The 12982-nt window shown below is 39.6% G+C and overlaps 1 protein-coding gene across 5 annotated transcripts in view; it reads left to right on the plus strand.

The window, feature by feature from the left end:
- vipr1b (vasoactive intestinal peptide receptor 1b) overlaps positions 1-12982 on the plus strand; it is a 42019-nt gene that overhangs the window by 21600 nt on the left and 7437 nt on the right. For all 5 annotated transcript variants that reach the window (XR_010007413.1, XR_010007412.1, XR_010007411.1 and 2 more), the window contains exons 5-9: positions 1603-1700; positions 8462-8597; positions 11554-11707; positions 12354-12414; positions 12685-12757. Coding sequence is in view for 2 of the 5 variants with exons in the window: in XM_062985541.1 (XP_062841611.1) it covers positions 1603-1700; positions 8462-8597; positions 11554-11707; positions 12354-12414; positions 12685-12757 (522 nt within the window). In the remaining 3 variants the exon portion in view is untranslated. The remainder of the gene's footprint in view (positions 1-1602; positions 1701-8461; positions 8598-11553; positions 11708-12353; positions 12415-12684; positions 12758-12982) is intronic.

Consider the following 12982-nt stretch of genomic DNA (forward strand, 5'->3'; position numbering starts at 1 on the left):
AAGCTGATGAAAGTGTTAGTGATAATCTAACTAAATCAATGCACTTTGAAATCTGTAATCATTTCCATGCCAAATGCACCACTGAGATTCGAACCCTGGACCCCTAACGTACCTAACCCGGTACCTAACGTGCAGAACTACCATCAGTCCAACATTTAATCGATTCCTTTAATAGGTGGCTCTAGTGTTTCTGATCAGCTGATCAGTTTATACGTTAATAATAGGTTTTCGTCCAGTTTGTGCCAGTAAGCAGATTGGCTGCTCTAAATTGCCTCTTGCGCTGGATAAGTGTGTGTTACGCCATGTGATGGACCGGTGCTCTGTCCACCTCATGCCCAGTGGACTGAATGAATAAATGAATGAATTATGGATGGTAATAAGCAGCAGACATGAAATTGGATTTGTGTTCACGTTGTCATTCATATAGAAAATATTTTCCTCATGTTGTTTTTATGAAACAAATGATGACGTGGATTAATTACCAGGCCAATGTTCTGTCAGCGATGTAGCCTCGGAGTGATTTCATTAACAAGATAAAGCTACAGCGCTGCACAGCGGGACTGTTAATGCATCATTTATTTTACTTTGTTCTGACGTCCGTATCTCAATGTGCAGACATTTTTACTGCACCGTTCATTTATTATTATTGCAACATTTAACAACATGAAAATATAAAACATAAAACGACTGCTTATTTTGACTTGTATTTAAACATTGTTCATGTAAAATGTCATGTAACGTCTGACTGTATGAAAAGTCCAGAGACCCGAGGCATGAAATTATTGCTTCAATTATTTATTGTAAAATGAATCTCTATCCTTATTACAGAACCTCTAAACTAATTCAGTTCTGTGCTAAAACATAAAGAGTTTTTATACAGTTGTTATTCAGACAATAGCGAGTATTAATAAATCTTCTGTCGATATGTAAACATGGTTGCTTCCTGATACAGAATCCTAAGAATCAGTTCATTTGATATCACGATATGTTGACTCTAGGCAAAACATTAAAACATAAAACATGTACGTAACTCTTTTTATAATCATTTTAACCTCTGATATTTGACTACAAAATATTTGAATTCTTAATGATAACCTTTGAAATGGCACCTCAGACATCTATATGTGTTCTTTAGTCTCCTAAATGTGCAGTTGGTGAGGATGGCAGTAGATTCACGTCCTGTTCAGGGTGTTCCTGCTTTGCGCCCAGTGTTTCCCGGTGGATACCGGACCTGCTGCGACCCTGACCAGGATAAAGTGGTTGATGAAAATGAAATGAAAATAAAAACGAACCATCTGAATTTGAGCTTATTTCTAAATGAATGCATGCTATAACTATAATGGACAGCGCTGTTAAGGCTTGTGGTGAGGCTTTAATGTCCAAACCAAAAATGCACTTCAAGTTCCTTAGGAAATATCTTAATTTCTCATGAAAGGATATTATAATGTTCGTAAATGTTTAGTAATTGATTAAGAATACAAATCCAGTACAAACATGATTTGATTAGTTGTAGTATTTGCATGATATTCAGATTTTTATCATATATACTGTAAGTTTGTTTTAAGGTCTAAGTTGAATGATCACAGTGTGTTTTGTTTTCAGGATAATTTCTTCCGGTCGATTAAGATCGGCTACACGGTTGGACACAGCGTTTCTCTCATCTCTCTGACTACGGCTATAATAATACTGTGTGTCTTCAGGTAAGAGAAAATCAATATCAGTTTTATTATGCAGTTTCATAGACACTGAGATACTCTACTGATACTGTTTATTGCTTTTAAAGTTTCTTTTCTGAAGAATGAATCATCCAGTACGAGAACTAAAGTGATTTTTTAGATAACAACAACAACACACACCTGATTGTGTAGGTCAAACTCCTGGCTCTATAAAAAAAAGTGTGATGGTGCATATTTGCTGAATGTACTGTCAATAGGGAAGTCAATGGACATAAATAAGACAGCAACAATACACACCTGATTGTGTAGCAATTCAGCAAAGAATGAGGGTTTCGGTTTTCCAGACCCTGACAGAGAGAGAACGGTTCCATTTATTAAATATTCATGTGTGTACAGAAAGAGAAAACTCCCACAGAGGAGGAATTAGGAGACCATTCCACAAGATTTAAATACTCCATAGAACGTTCTACACCAGTAATTTCATTATCAAGTTACTGTGTAGTAATAATAATACATTTCTAAAATTTTCACTTGGCAAAGAAGTGTGTTTTAATTATTTATTAACAGAAAAAACACTTGTGGACTCGTAAAAGTTCCAGGATTGGCATTAAATCCATCCTTTCAAATGTATGTAAACTTCTGTTTTCCAGTCCAGTTGTAGTGCATGTATGACAGTATGAATGTTGTGTGTGTGTTGTTACACCTCTGCTGGAATAGCCCCAGTCTCCGCTTGATCAGGGTTGTACTGGTTTTTCAGCGACATGTACAGTACTGTAAATCCTGAGCACATTACAGATCAAAATATTTACACTGTCAGCTGTAGTGACGTGTTACCAAATAAAACAAAACGTCATTGGTTTCTGGTACCTTCTGAAGGTGTCGGCGCTTCTAGTCGATTTTCTAAAGTCACGAAACTCGTGATGTCAGTTACGCCTACAGTGTTTATCAGAAGTTGTTAGTTAAGCTTCATATCAGAGTTCACAGTGCAGCTCAGCTCAATCAATCTAATCCCATAATCACCTCCAGCGCTGAGGTGGCGGGCTAATGCAGCTTAAACACATCACTGCTCAGCTCAGCGGGGTTCTCCAGGCCCGTTAGGGAGATTTAAAGGATAAGATCAGTGTTTGTAAAACAAATCAGTGTTTATTATATCTGCCAGCTCATCACCTAGCTTACTCTCGGTAATCCCACACTCTCATTTCGGTCATTAAGTTTGTGTTGTGTAGTTTACCACGGCACAGCTCATCCCGGGGAGCACTGGAGAAGATTACACCCACCAACAAAGCATTAAAAGTAATGAAGTGTGGTATTGCTTACACATAAAATGCTTTGTTGTTGTTGTTGATGGTTCACAGCAGCTTATCCGCTTCGATTTGTCGACAGGGAAATACTTTAGGAACACACCCCGGGGTCTTCAGTAGTTCGAGGGTTCAGCTATACAAACTCCTGGCTCTATAGCAGGGGTTTTCAACCTTTTTGGACATGCGCCCCCCTTCGTGTGCCAACCGCGACTTGCGCCACACACGCCTCCCCTTGGTGAACCACCACTCAGAAATCATAGAGAAATTCTATCGGCACATTATATAAATTCGTGGTTCACTTTGGTCAATCATAAGCAGTTCTTGCTTTTTCATGTCAAGCACACGCAGAAGTTCATCAATTACTAAGTTGGTTAGTTCAGGATCATCTGCTCTGACTGAGAGAAAACGTTTAGCTCCACAGACAGAACGACTCTGAGTCGGTGACCGATCTGTGGTAATAACCAGTTTAATTAAGCCTGAGCTTTTTAAGGTAAGCGAGTCACAGTTCTGTAGTAGTTGGTGTTTATTTGAGAAAAGAAACTTACGCTGCGCTTAAAATGAATCGACTCATGAATCACTTGTATATCGATACAGTGAACAGAGCGACACAAACACGTCCTATAACAGCGGTCGTTGCTTTTGACACCGGTTATCTTCACTGTGAGCTCTATTTTGAAGTTTTTTTTTAACTAAACTGAATAACATTAAACGTGCTTGTGTGCGTGGTCAGTGAGACTAATCAAATATGTCCCCCTTGGGTGAAAAATGAATTGCTTTAGTTTTAGAAGTAAAAAAAATCTCATAATGCCACGCCCCCCGGTCAGGCACACGCGCCCCCCCCCCAGACAAGTACTGGCGCCCCCCAGGTTGAAAACCCCTGCTCTATAGAACAGTATGATGGTGCATATTTGCTGAAGGTGCTTAATATTTTGATATGAATGATCTGTGCTGTAAATGGGGAATTCTGTGGACACGTTTAAGCTTAAGGGAAGAATAGGCTGCAAAATGTTTAGGAACCCCTAGTCTAGCTCAGGGTTTTGTCAAACTTTTTTTCAAGCAACTGCACATTTTGTTCATGATGTTTACCGCGGCTCAGGCAACAAAAACGATGCATCAAAATGAAACACAAAACAAAATATAGTTAATTAATAAAAATAGTGGCAATCTGGTCCCAAGATGTAACATAAAGCCTTCACATGGGGGCATACATGGACATTTCGTGTTTCTGTGCTTGTTAAAATTAGTTTATTTAATTACTATTATTATTATTATTCTCTGTGACCCAGGTCTGGGTGATAATCCTGCCTGTACAGTGATGTGGCAGGTTCAGAAAACAGAACCTCAGGAGTTCTGTATGTCCGTTATGCGCTGTAGTTCTGGCTACACCTAAACATGCACAGACTCTGAAAAACTCACCTTTACATGCAAATATAGTCACCATGTGCATGCACACCAGATTAAAGTTTAAAAGAAGCCCTTGAGGGCGCCCAGGTGGCACAGCGGGATAATCGACTAGCACACCAGTGCCAAGATTTTGATCTCCCGGGTTCAAATCTCGGCTCTGCTACCAGTCGGCTATGCACCTTCTAGCAGGCACAATTGGCCCGGGGGGGTTATCAATGCCCTGCAAGGACCTTGGTTGCCTGTACAGAAAGTGAAGGAGCGCGGAGATCAGGGCGTGGCTGTCTGTACTCGAAGCCGACCTCATGCACAAATCCACCGAATTATGGGAGAGTAAGAAGGGATTGGTGGACTGGGCACATGTCACAGGGAGTGTGTGTCAGGCAAATATACCTCCTTGGGTGCCACCAGGGTTCCTAGCAGCGGATTGGCTATGATAAATCGGGAGAAAAAGGGGTATGCTCATCACCTTGGTGCTCCCAGACTCATTTCAGTCATTAAGTTTCTGTTGTGTAGTTTACCACAGCACAGCTCATCCCGGGGAGCACTGGAGAGTATAAAAATAAAGAAAAATAAAGACCTTATACCCATCCAGCCCCTAGTCAGACATGTCTTGAGTCACCACTTAGGGTTCAATGAAGACAGACATCAAGGCACTAGTGCCTGTATGGTGGAATTGTCTGTTTAAGTCAGCGTAATTCATCATTCACTGTCTGTTTTATCACCACTTTATCCTATTCAGTGTCGTACTTGGTCTGATTTACAGATCAAAAGAAACACCAAGGACAGTTCTTTTTTAGTGAGCACTTTTAATTAAAACAAAGCAAAAGATCTTTACTTTTGTAAATGTTTCAGCATTTTCTAACAGGGTTTGATCAGATCTGGGACTGTTAGACTGTTATCTGTTTGTACTGCAGTAAAGAAATGAGTGGGAAAGCACAAAGCACAAAGCGATCTCCTCTAATGCCGTGGATGTAAACGATCCCAAAGGCCAGAAAATTCACAACAGTGTACAACAAAGAACCAAAACTCAGTTAATTACTGACTGGAACTAGACTGGAAAACTAATTAAAGGCTCAGATTTGCAGCGAAAACACTCATAACTTCACAAAGAATGCTGACAGAGATTGTTCCAAACACACGGGTTTACACTAGAGATGCAGGCAAGCGTTTATTTTCTGTGCGGACGTGGAATCACGTAGCTGTGATCTCACGTGTAATGACGTAAAAGCAAGGACCATTTCACAACATATTAAAAAGATAAAAAAAACTTCATCATCATGCTTTATTTTATATTAAGCTTTTAAAGTGCATTATAAGAGCATGTGGACACCAGACCATGAGAGTTTAATAGATGAATGGATTGATAGGTGGATGTTTAAATAGATGAATGGATTGATAGGTGGATGTTTAAATAGATGAATGGATTGATAGGTGGATGTTTAAATAGATGAATGGATTGATAGGTGGATGTTTAAATAGATGAATGGATTGATAGGTGGATGTTTAAATAGATGAATGGATGAATGCATGAGGAGAACGTATTTGTAAATAGATAAATGAGTCTGTAAAGATGGATGAATAAAAAGCTAAATGGACCCACATTCCGTTAAATAGATTAACAAGTGAATAGATGGATCAGTGGAATGAAAGAAGGCTGGTGGTTAGATACATTTCTCTCCTTTATTTATTCTTTTACTTATATTTCTTTTATATTCATTTTTTTAATTCATTTATTTATTTATTAGGATTTTCCCATCATGTTTTACACACTTTACATTCATGACAGTCACGGACAATGAGGAGGAGGAAACCGGAGCTCCCGGAGGAAACCCACACAGTCACGGGGAGAACATGCAAACTCCACACAGAAAGGACCCGGACCGCTCCACCTAGGAATCGAACCCGGGACCTTCTTGCTGTGAGGCGACAGTGCTACCCACAGAGCCACCGTGCCGCCCTGGTGTATTTGTAGTGCTCATGTATTCTGTGTTTAGTTCTCATTGTCTTTTCTCATTAGAAATAAAACGAGAGCTCAGTGGTGTACTCTAGTATTGTAAAGTTTGTACTCTGTGTATTTATACATAATTATTATATATTGAAGTAATAATAAGGGCGTGGTCAGGGTGGTGTTAATGCTGGAGGAAATCAGAAAAACAAAACCATTAAAAGCTAGAAATTAGCGCAGAATAAACAAAAATGAAATGATTATAATTGTGTAGCCGCTGTAGATCTGAGCAAAACAAACACGTTTTCACGCCGCCTCTTTGTGCTCCCGGCTTTGTCGGCTGCAGCTTTGATTACTTATGGGACTCTGACTCTAAAATGCATTAGTCTGGTTTTGTGGGTTTTTTGGATGAGACGTGGATGCGAATAAAGTCGGCAGGTAAAAGCTGCTCTGGAAAATGGAGACTGATTCAGCTGTAATGTCATTCATTTGTGAGCCGAGCTCATATCTCTACATCATTATTGTTATTCTAAGCAAGAAACTAGTGTTTAATTCGTAATGTATGTTTTTAAGTCACTTATCCTGCTTGCATAACACGAACAGATGTTTGTCTTTGCAGCAGTTCGATTAGATTTGAATGTATTTTTTAAAAATAAATTAAACATTAGGCACAAGAGAAAAAAGACAAGCCAAAGCATGTCAAGTGTGTAAACATTGCATCTCCATGAAAAGATCTTAAGTGGTCTCTTTTCTAACTACCATTAACAACCCTCGTTAGCACAGTCAGTGTCAGTGTTTGGCAGTCTGACAGCTCTTAAGTGAAAGCCTGCCATGTTGTATCACCATCCAGCCCGAGCAGAGAGCAGATGATGCTAAAAGACCAGATTTAAATAGCAGATACGAAAAGATGATATGAATAGTTTAATGGCACCAATGACGCATTTGATTTATTTATTGATTGTAGCGCGTCAACATGCGACTACCACCTCCACTAACTTTTTTTAAACATAAGTAACAACGCTAAACGAGTCGAGTGCTAGATTGAACCATGTGTGACACATCAGCTACTCCAGGGTTTTTGACACTTTTTTAAGCGACCCACATTTTGACCCAGATAACACAAGCAACGCATCCTACTCTCTCTGTACAATCTGGTCTCACTGTAGTTTACAAGATGTAACATAAAACCTCCACAAGGAGGCGTTCACGTACACATTTTTAAATATTATTAATATTTTTCTCTGCGACCCATTTTTCAGCTTGTGACCCACCTAAGGGTCGTGACCCAGGAATTGAAAAACGCTGAGCTACTCGATCCTCCAATGTGCCGTGACACGATCACAGACCAATTATTCTCCCTCTGCCCTAACTATTTAGGAAATGCGGATCATAGATCTGTTTTACAGTGTAAATAATTAATACTTAGAATAAAAAAGAAGGGATTTGAGTGGAAAAAGGCGAACGCTTAAGTCGAGCACAAAGCAAAGCCTCAGCACCGCGCTGAGCTGAAAGCTAGGCTTTATAGTGGTGAGCTTAGCTGCGGCATCTTAACACTAATGGGCTCATTTAGTTTATTTTGAACCACTACGTGTCGACCTGTGCGTCCTTCTGTTGGTGGAAGTGGTAGAAGCAGACTGACCTGTTATGGATAGAGACATTTTTCACTTCTGATGGTAAATACTGTCATAATCAGTGTCAGATCACTGTTGATATAAGATTTTGCTTGTGTGTTATCTGAATTTTGAACAGTTTATTATCTACTTATATCACTGAATTCACACAGTTTAGTAATGTTCGTCCTGGACTATTAATACTGAAAATACCTTTAAATAAAATAAACGTATCCTGTACGTATTTTTGCTGGTTATTAAATAATATCAGGACCACGCAGGGAATTTTGCGAATGTTAAGCCTAATTTTGGGAGATTCGATTTTAATCGCTTTTAATATCCAAATGATGCTCTGTGTTAATTATCCGGCCTGAACGCTTTCATTAAGACTCAATTATGTTTTAATCAGCCATCATTGTACCACTAATGTTTCTAAGGACACATAAAGATTAGTGGAACAGGGTTTATTACTGGGAAGTATTAAATAAAATACATGTGCACACTGTTTGCTTTGTGTTTGCACAGGAAGCTTCACTGTACGAGGAATTACATCCACATGCACCTTTTTGTTGCCTTCATCCTTAAAGCCATCGCGGTGTTCACCAAAGACGTCGTCCTCTACGATGTTGTACAGGAGTCGGACAACTGCTCCACCGGTTCTGTAAGTTCTGTTTATTTGAAGTAACAGTACAGAGTGTAGCAATATATTCATCATTCATGTATTAAAGTTAAACTTAATATCACTGTTAGCTCTGTAAGATTGGGATCACGGTTGGTCTTTGGTGTTGCCATTGACGTTTAACATCACTATTAATGACTTCTTTACACTGACGCACCTGCAATTTGGACACCCGCTGTTCCGCCCTTTATCCTCCTCATGTTTATTTATAATTTAATATATCAAAGTTCTTTTATATCTCAAACATGCTGTGAAAGGACGTTCAGACTAACAGACTCAGCTGTGCAGCAGCGACTGGAGATGTTATCGTCACTTAAACGTCAATCATTGTTCTCACGTACTGTTATTTTGTCCACTCTGTACCATCAAACACTATAAATGTAATCGTTTTTTAGTAGGAGTTTGTTTTTCATTCTGCGTCTTATTATGGGATCAAGAGTAAGTTTTTCTTTGGAGCTCACTCAGCTGAACACTCACTGTGGATCTAAGCTTATTTTATAATTGGGAGACCATGCTGACTGTTGTTTTATATACTGAAATACAGGGTTATTATCGTGTGGGTGCTTTAACTGGGACTGACAGGTAGGTATATAAAACATCTGTGAGCTTTTCTGGTTTGGTAAATTTAGGTTTGTTTACTGATGTATCTGAGATGAAGATACATTGGTTTGTTCTCCAGACTGACTTTTCACGTGTATTTACTAGTTACTGCCACCACACTGATGCCTAATGCAACATTTTTTGCTTCAAGCTCTCGAATTTACACCTCATTTAACCAAAGCGACTTATAGTTATGACTCAATACAATTCAAGCAAGTGAGGGTTGCAACCAGCAACCTTCTGATTACTGGTCCAGTACCTACCACTGGCAGCTCTTATTTTCCTGATTGCTGCATTTACTAATTTAATAAGTGGGGAGCACTGTCGCCTCACAGCCAGAAGGTCCCAGGTTTGATTCCCAGGTGGAGTGGTCTGGATCCTTTCTGTGTGGAGTCTGCATGTTCTCCCGTGTCTGCATGGGTTTTCCTCCGAGAGCTCCGGTTTCCCTCCACAGTACAAACACATGCACGTGAGGTGAACAGGAGGTACAAAATTGTCCATGACTGTGTTTGATAATAAACTTGTGATCTGATGAATCTTGTGTATCGTGTAACTACTGTACTGTCATGAATGGAACCAAAGTGTGAAAACATGTCGTTAAAATCCTAATAAACAAATAATGAATTTGTAAATAGTACTTAATAAACACATCCTCATACAGAGCTACGAAAACAGTGTGATGCAATAATATGTACAGTGAACAGATCATTCATGTTTCCTGCTCACAGGACGATTATAAGGAGAGAAAGATTAGAGAAATCGTCTCAAATAAGCTCGACAAATCAGGTCAAACTCCTGAAATGAATACATGAACCTTCTTATTGTTGGACGTGGGATAAATCTGTTATTGTACTTAACACTGGACCCAAATTCATAATGGAGATAAGAGGACAGGCTGCCCGAATACATTTCACTAAACCGTTTCATTAGTAATGTAATTTTAGTTTCACTGCACATAATATATCATTAAGAGAATTAAACATCAGGAAATTGCAGGCATTTTTTTTTTTGTGTTGAACTATCACTCACCTCACTGGAGCCTGGAGCTCAGGGGGCAATGACAGATCATTACAAAAATTCATTATGAAACGATCTGCAGCGGTTCCGTATTAAGCACGTGGTGAGACCTCAGAGAGGCCGATGCATCACGAGTCCGCCCTGTCTCTGGCCTCGCCCCCAGCCGCAGCTTTTAATCCATTTCGTGTAGCAGGAGGCTACGTTTTGGCCAGGCTCTTGGACCAATTTTAGATAATGCGCGTGCATTAGATGAAGTATGTTCAGCCAGCACTGACCCTCTTCATTTTCTACATGCTAAAAGCATAAATTTGTTTCCATATGCAAAACCCTTGAACTTAAGCCTTTCTGGTTGTGCTGTTTAAGAGGCTTGTTATTGCATTACTGAGCTGTGGGGGAGTGTGTTTAGGTGTTAATATCATCTTAATAGCTTTGTACAGTTGTGTGTTTAGTTTATAAAGTCTTGTATTGTGTAAGTTTGCCGTGTTGTATGGGTTATAGACATTTTCATAGATGTTTCCTCTTACATGGTAGCGCACCAGCACTGGGACTCTGAACTGTCCGAGTTAGAATCTCAGCTCTGCTACCGGTCAGCTGGGTGCCGCCTAGCAGGCGCAAGTGGCAGTGCCTGCAGCAAACAAAGGCTAAAAAAAGAGGGTGAGGTCTTCAACGCTGTTTAAGGACCCTGGTTAGTAGCCCGAGGCGCCTGTATAGAAGTGGAGGAACGTAGTGATGAGTGTGTGACACATTAATGCACCAAAGTGCGGCGAATGAGAAGGAATCGGTGGACTGTGCGTGCTTTGCATCCTATCGGGGTCTCCAGCAGCAGAAGACTAATTTGATACACTAAATTGGGAGAAAAAGGGAGAAAATGCAAAAATAAAATAGAAAAAATCTTTTTTTCTTTTACTAATTCATCCTCGTTTAGACTGAAATGAAATAAACTGTTATCTGCTCTGTGCTGAACTACCAGACACTATTGCTGAAAGTCTTATTATGTATATATTTATTTATTTTTATAATCATGCCTTTCTCACTTGCCTTTGTTCCCTCTCTGTAACACACTGGTTATTTGCTGTAGTCGTGTCTTTGTGCAGTAATTAGTCGGAGTGCAGAGGAAGCCTGATTGATTTGTAAATTCGTTATTTTAAATTAGCAGCTTCTGTGCTTGATTGCGTGATGTTTTTGGGGGACGTGGACGTGAACTATAATTCCAATAATAAAGCAGAAGAGTAGTGAGTGCTCACTTAGAAGAGGAATTGTCAGAATGAATGAATTTACTATACAACTCAGTCATAAATGTATGTGCTGGATGTGTTTCCAGGTCGGCTGTAAAGCTGTGATGATCTTCTTCCAGTACTGCATCATGGCAAGTTTCTTCTGGCTTCTGGTTGAAGGTCTTTACCTCCACGCCTTACTGGCTGTCTCCTTCTTCTCAGAGAGGAAGTACTTTTGGTGGTACATCCTGATCGGCTGGGGTCAGTAGCAATCGAATTGAAGGCGTTATGAAGCTGTCACACACACACACACACACACAATGATGAGCCAAAATGTTCATGGCTTATGCAGTGCTTATTTTGTAACAGTTGTGCGTGTGAGGGACAGGGATATGTGGCCTGATGACTGGGTTAGAGTATCTCCAAAACAGCAGTTCTTTGAGGAAGGACAAGCTCCAAACCGCTGACAGGTTGTTGGGCAGCCAAGACTTATTGATTCCAGGGGAAATGAAGGTTATGGCATCTGGTACTGACCGACAGAAGAGCTGCTTTGACTCAAAATGAAATTGCAGATCATTTTAATCCTGGTAATAGGGGATTGTGTCGCAACACATCGTACATCGAACCCTTCTGTGTACCGGCTGCTCACAATATTTACAAAATAGAATAAAGATGGTCACTGACAACTTTCAAAATATTTTCTTCAAGGTTTACATTTTTTTACACTTTACATGTTTTCTGGGTTTATACTTCCCGCAGTGTGGACTGTGAATTGTTAAATAATGACATAAATTGTACAGGAGTTTGTGTGTTATTAGTTTAATCAGAATGTATCTGTGATTGTTAGTAATTAATGGTAATTAAAGCAGAAATCCGGGTCATTCTAACATCCTTTTTCTGCTTGTAGGAGGGCCGCTGGTCTTCATCACAGCCTGGAGTTTCGCCAAAGCCTATTTTAATGACGTTGGGTGAGTTAGTCACAATAAACGCTTAATAAAGTCATTTATCAGTGAAATAAACTCCAACAGGCTTAAACTTACTAAACAATATATCGTAGAAGCACTGATGTTGTATACGTATGTTTCTGCACACGTATTAGCTGTATTCATTTCACTTGTTAAGTTTTACCACCAGTCAGTTTTACCACTTAAGCATCAGCACAGACGGTGTCATTTCTTCAAAAATCTTAATTTAAATTATTAACAGAAACACCCTCCTCTGTTGTTATTTTCTGTCAGGTGCTGGGATATCATCGAGAACTCAGACCTGTTCTGGTGGATTATCAAAACACCAATATTAGCTTCCATCCTGGTAAGCTCTCAATCTCCTGCTCCCCTGAGTGGAATAAAAATCCACTTATTCTGCACGATAAAAGGTTATAAAGTGACCTCGATTATATTAATTTAACCTGAAGGTGCATTGTAAATAAATTACCTGTCACTCACTGGTTTATATGGGCTCATTTCTGTGCCTTTATCTTGTGTATTAGATGCAGGTGGAGATCATTTTAGCTGTGTTGTTTTCTGAGGACAGAAA

Source organism: Trichomycterus rosablanca, chromosome 23 (genome assembly GCF_030014385.1).
Source record: "Trichomycterus rosablanca isolate fTriRos1 chromosome 23, fTriRos1.hap1, whole genome shotgun sequence".
In the NCBI taxonomy this organism is placed as follows: Eukaryota; Metazoa; Chordata; class Actinopteri; order Siluriformes; family Trichomycteridae; genus Trichomycterus; species Trichomycterus rosablanca.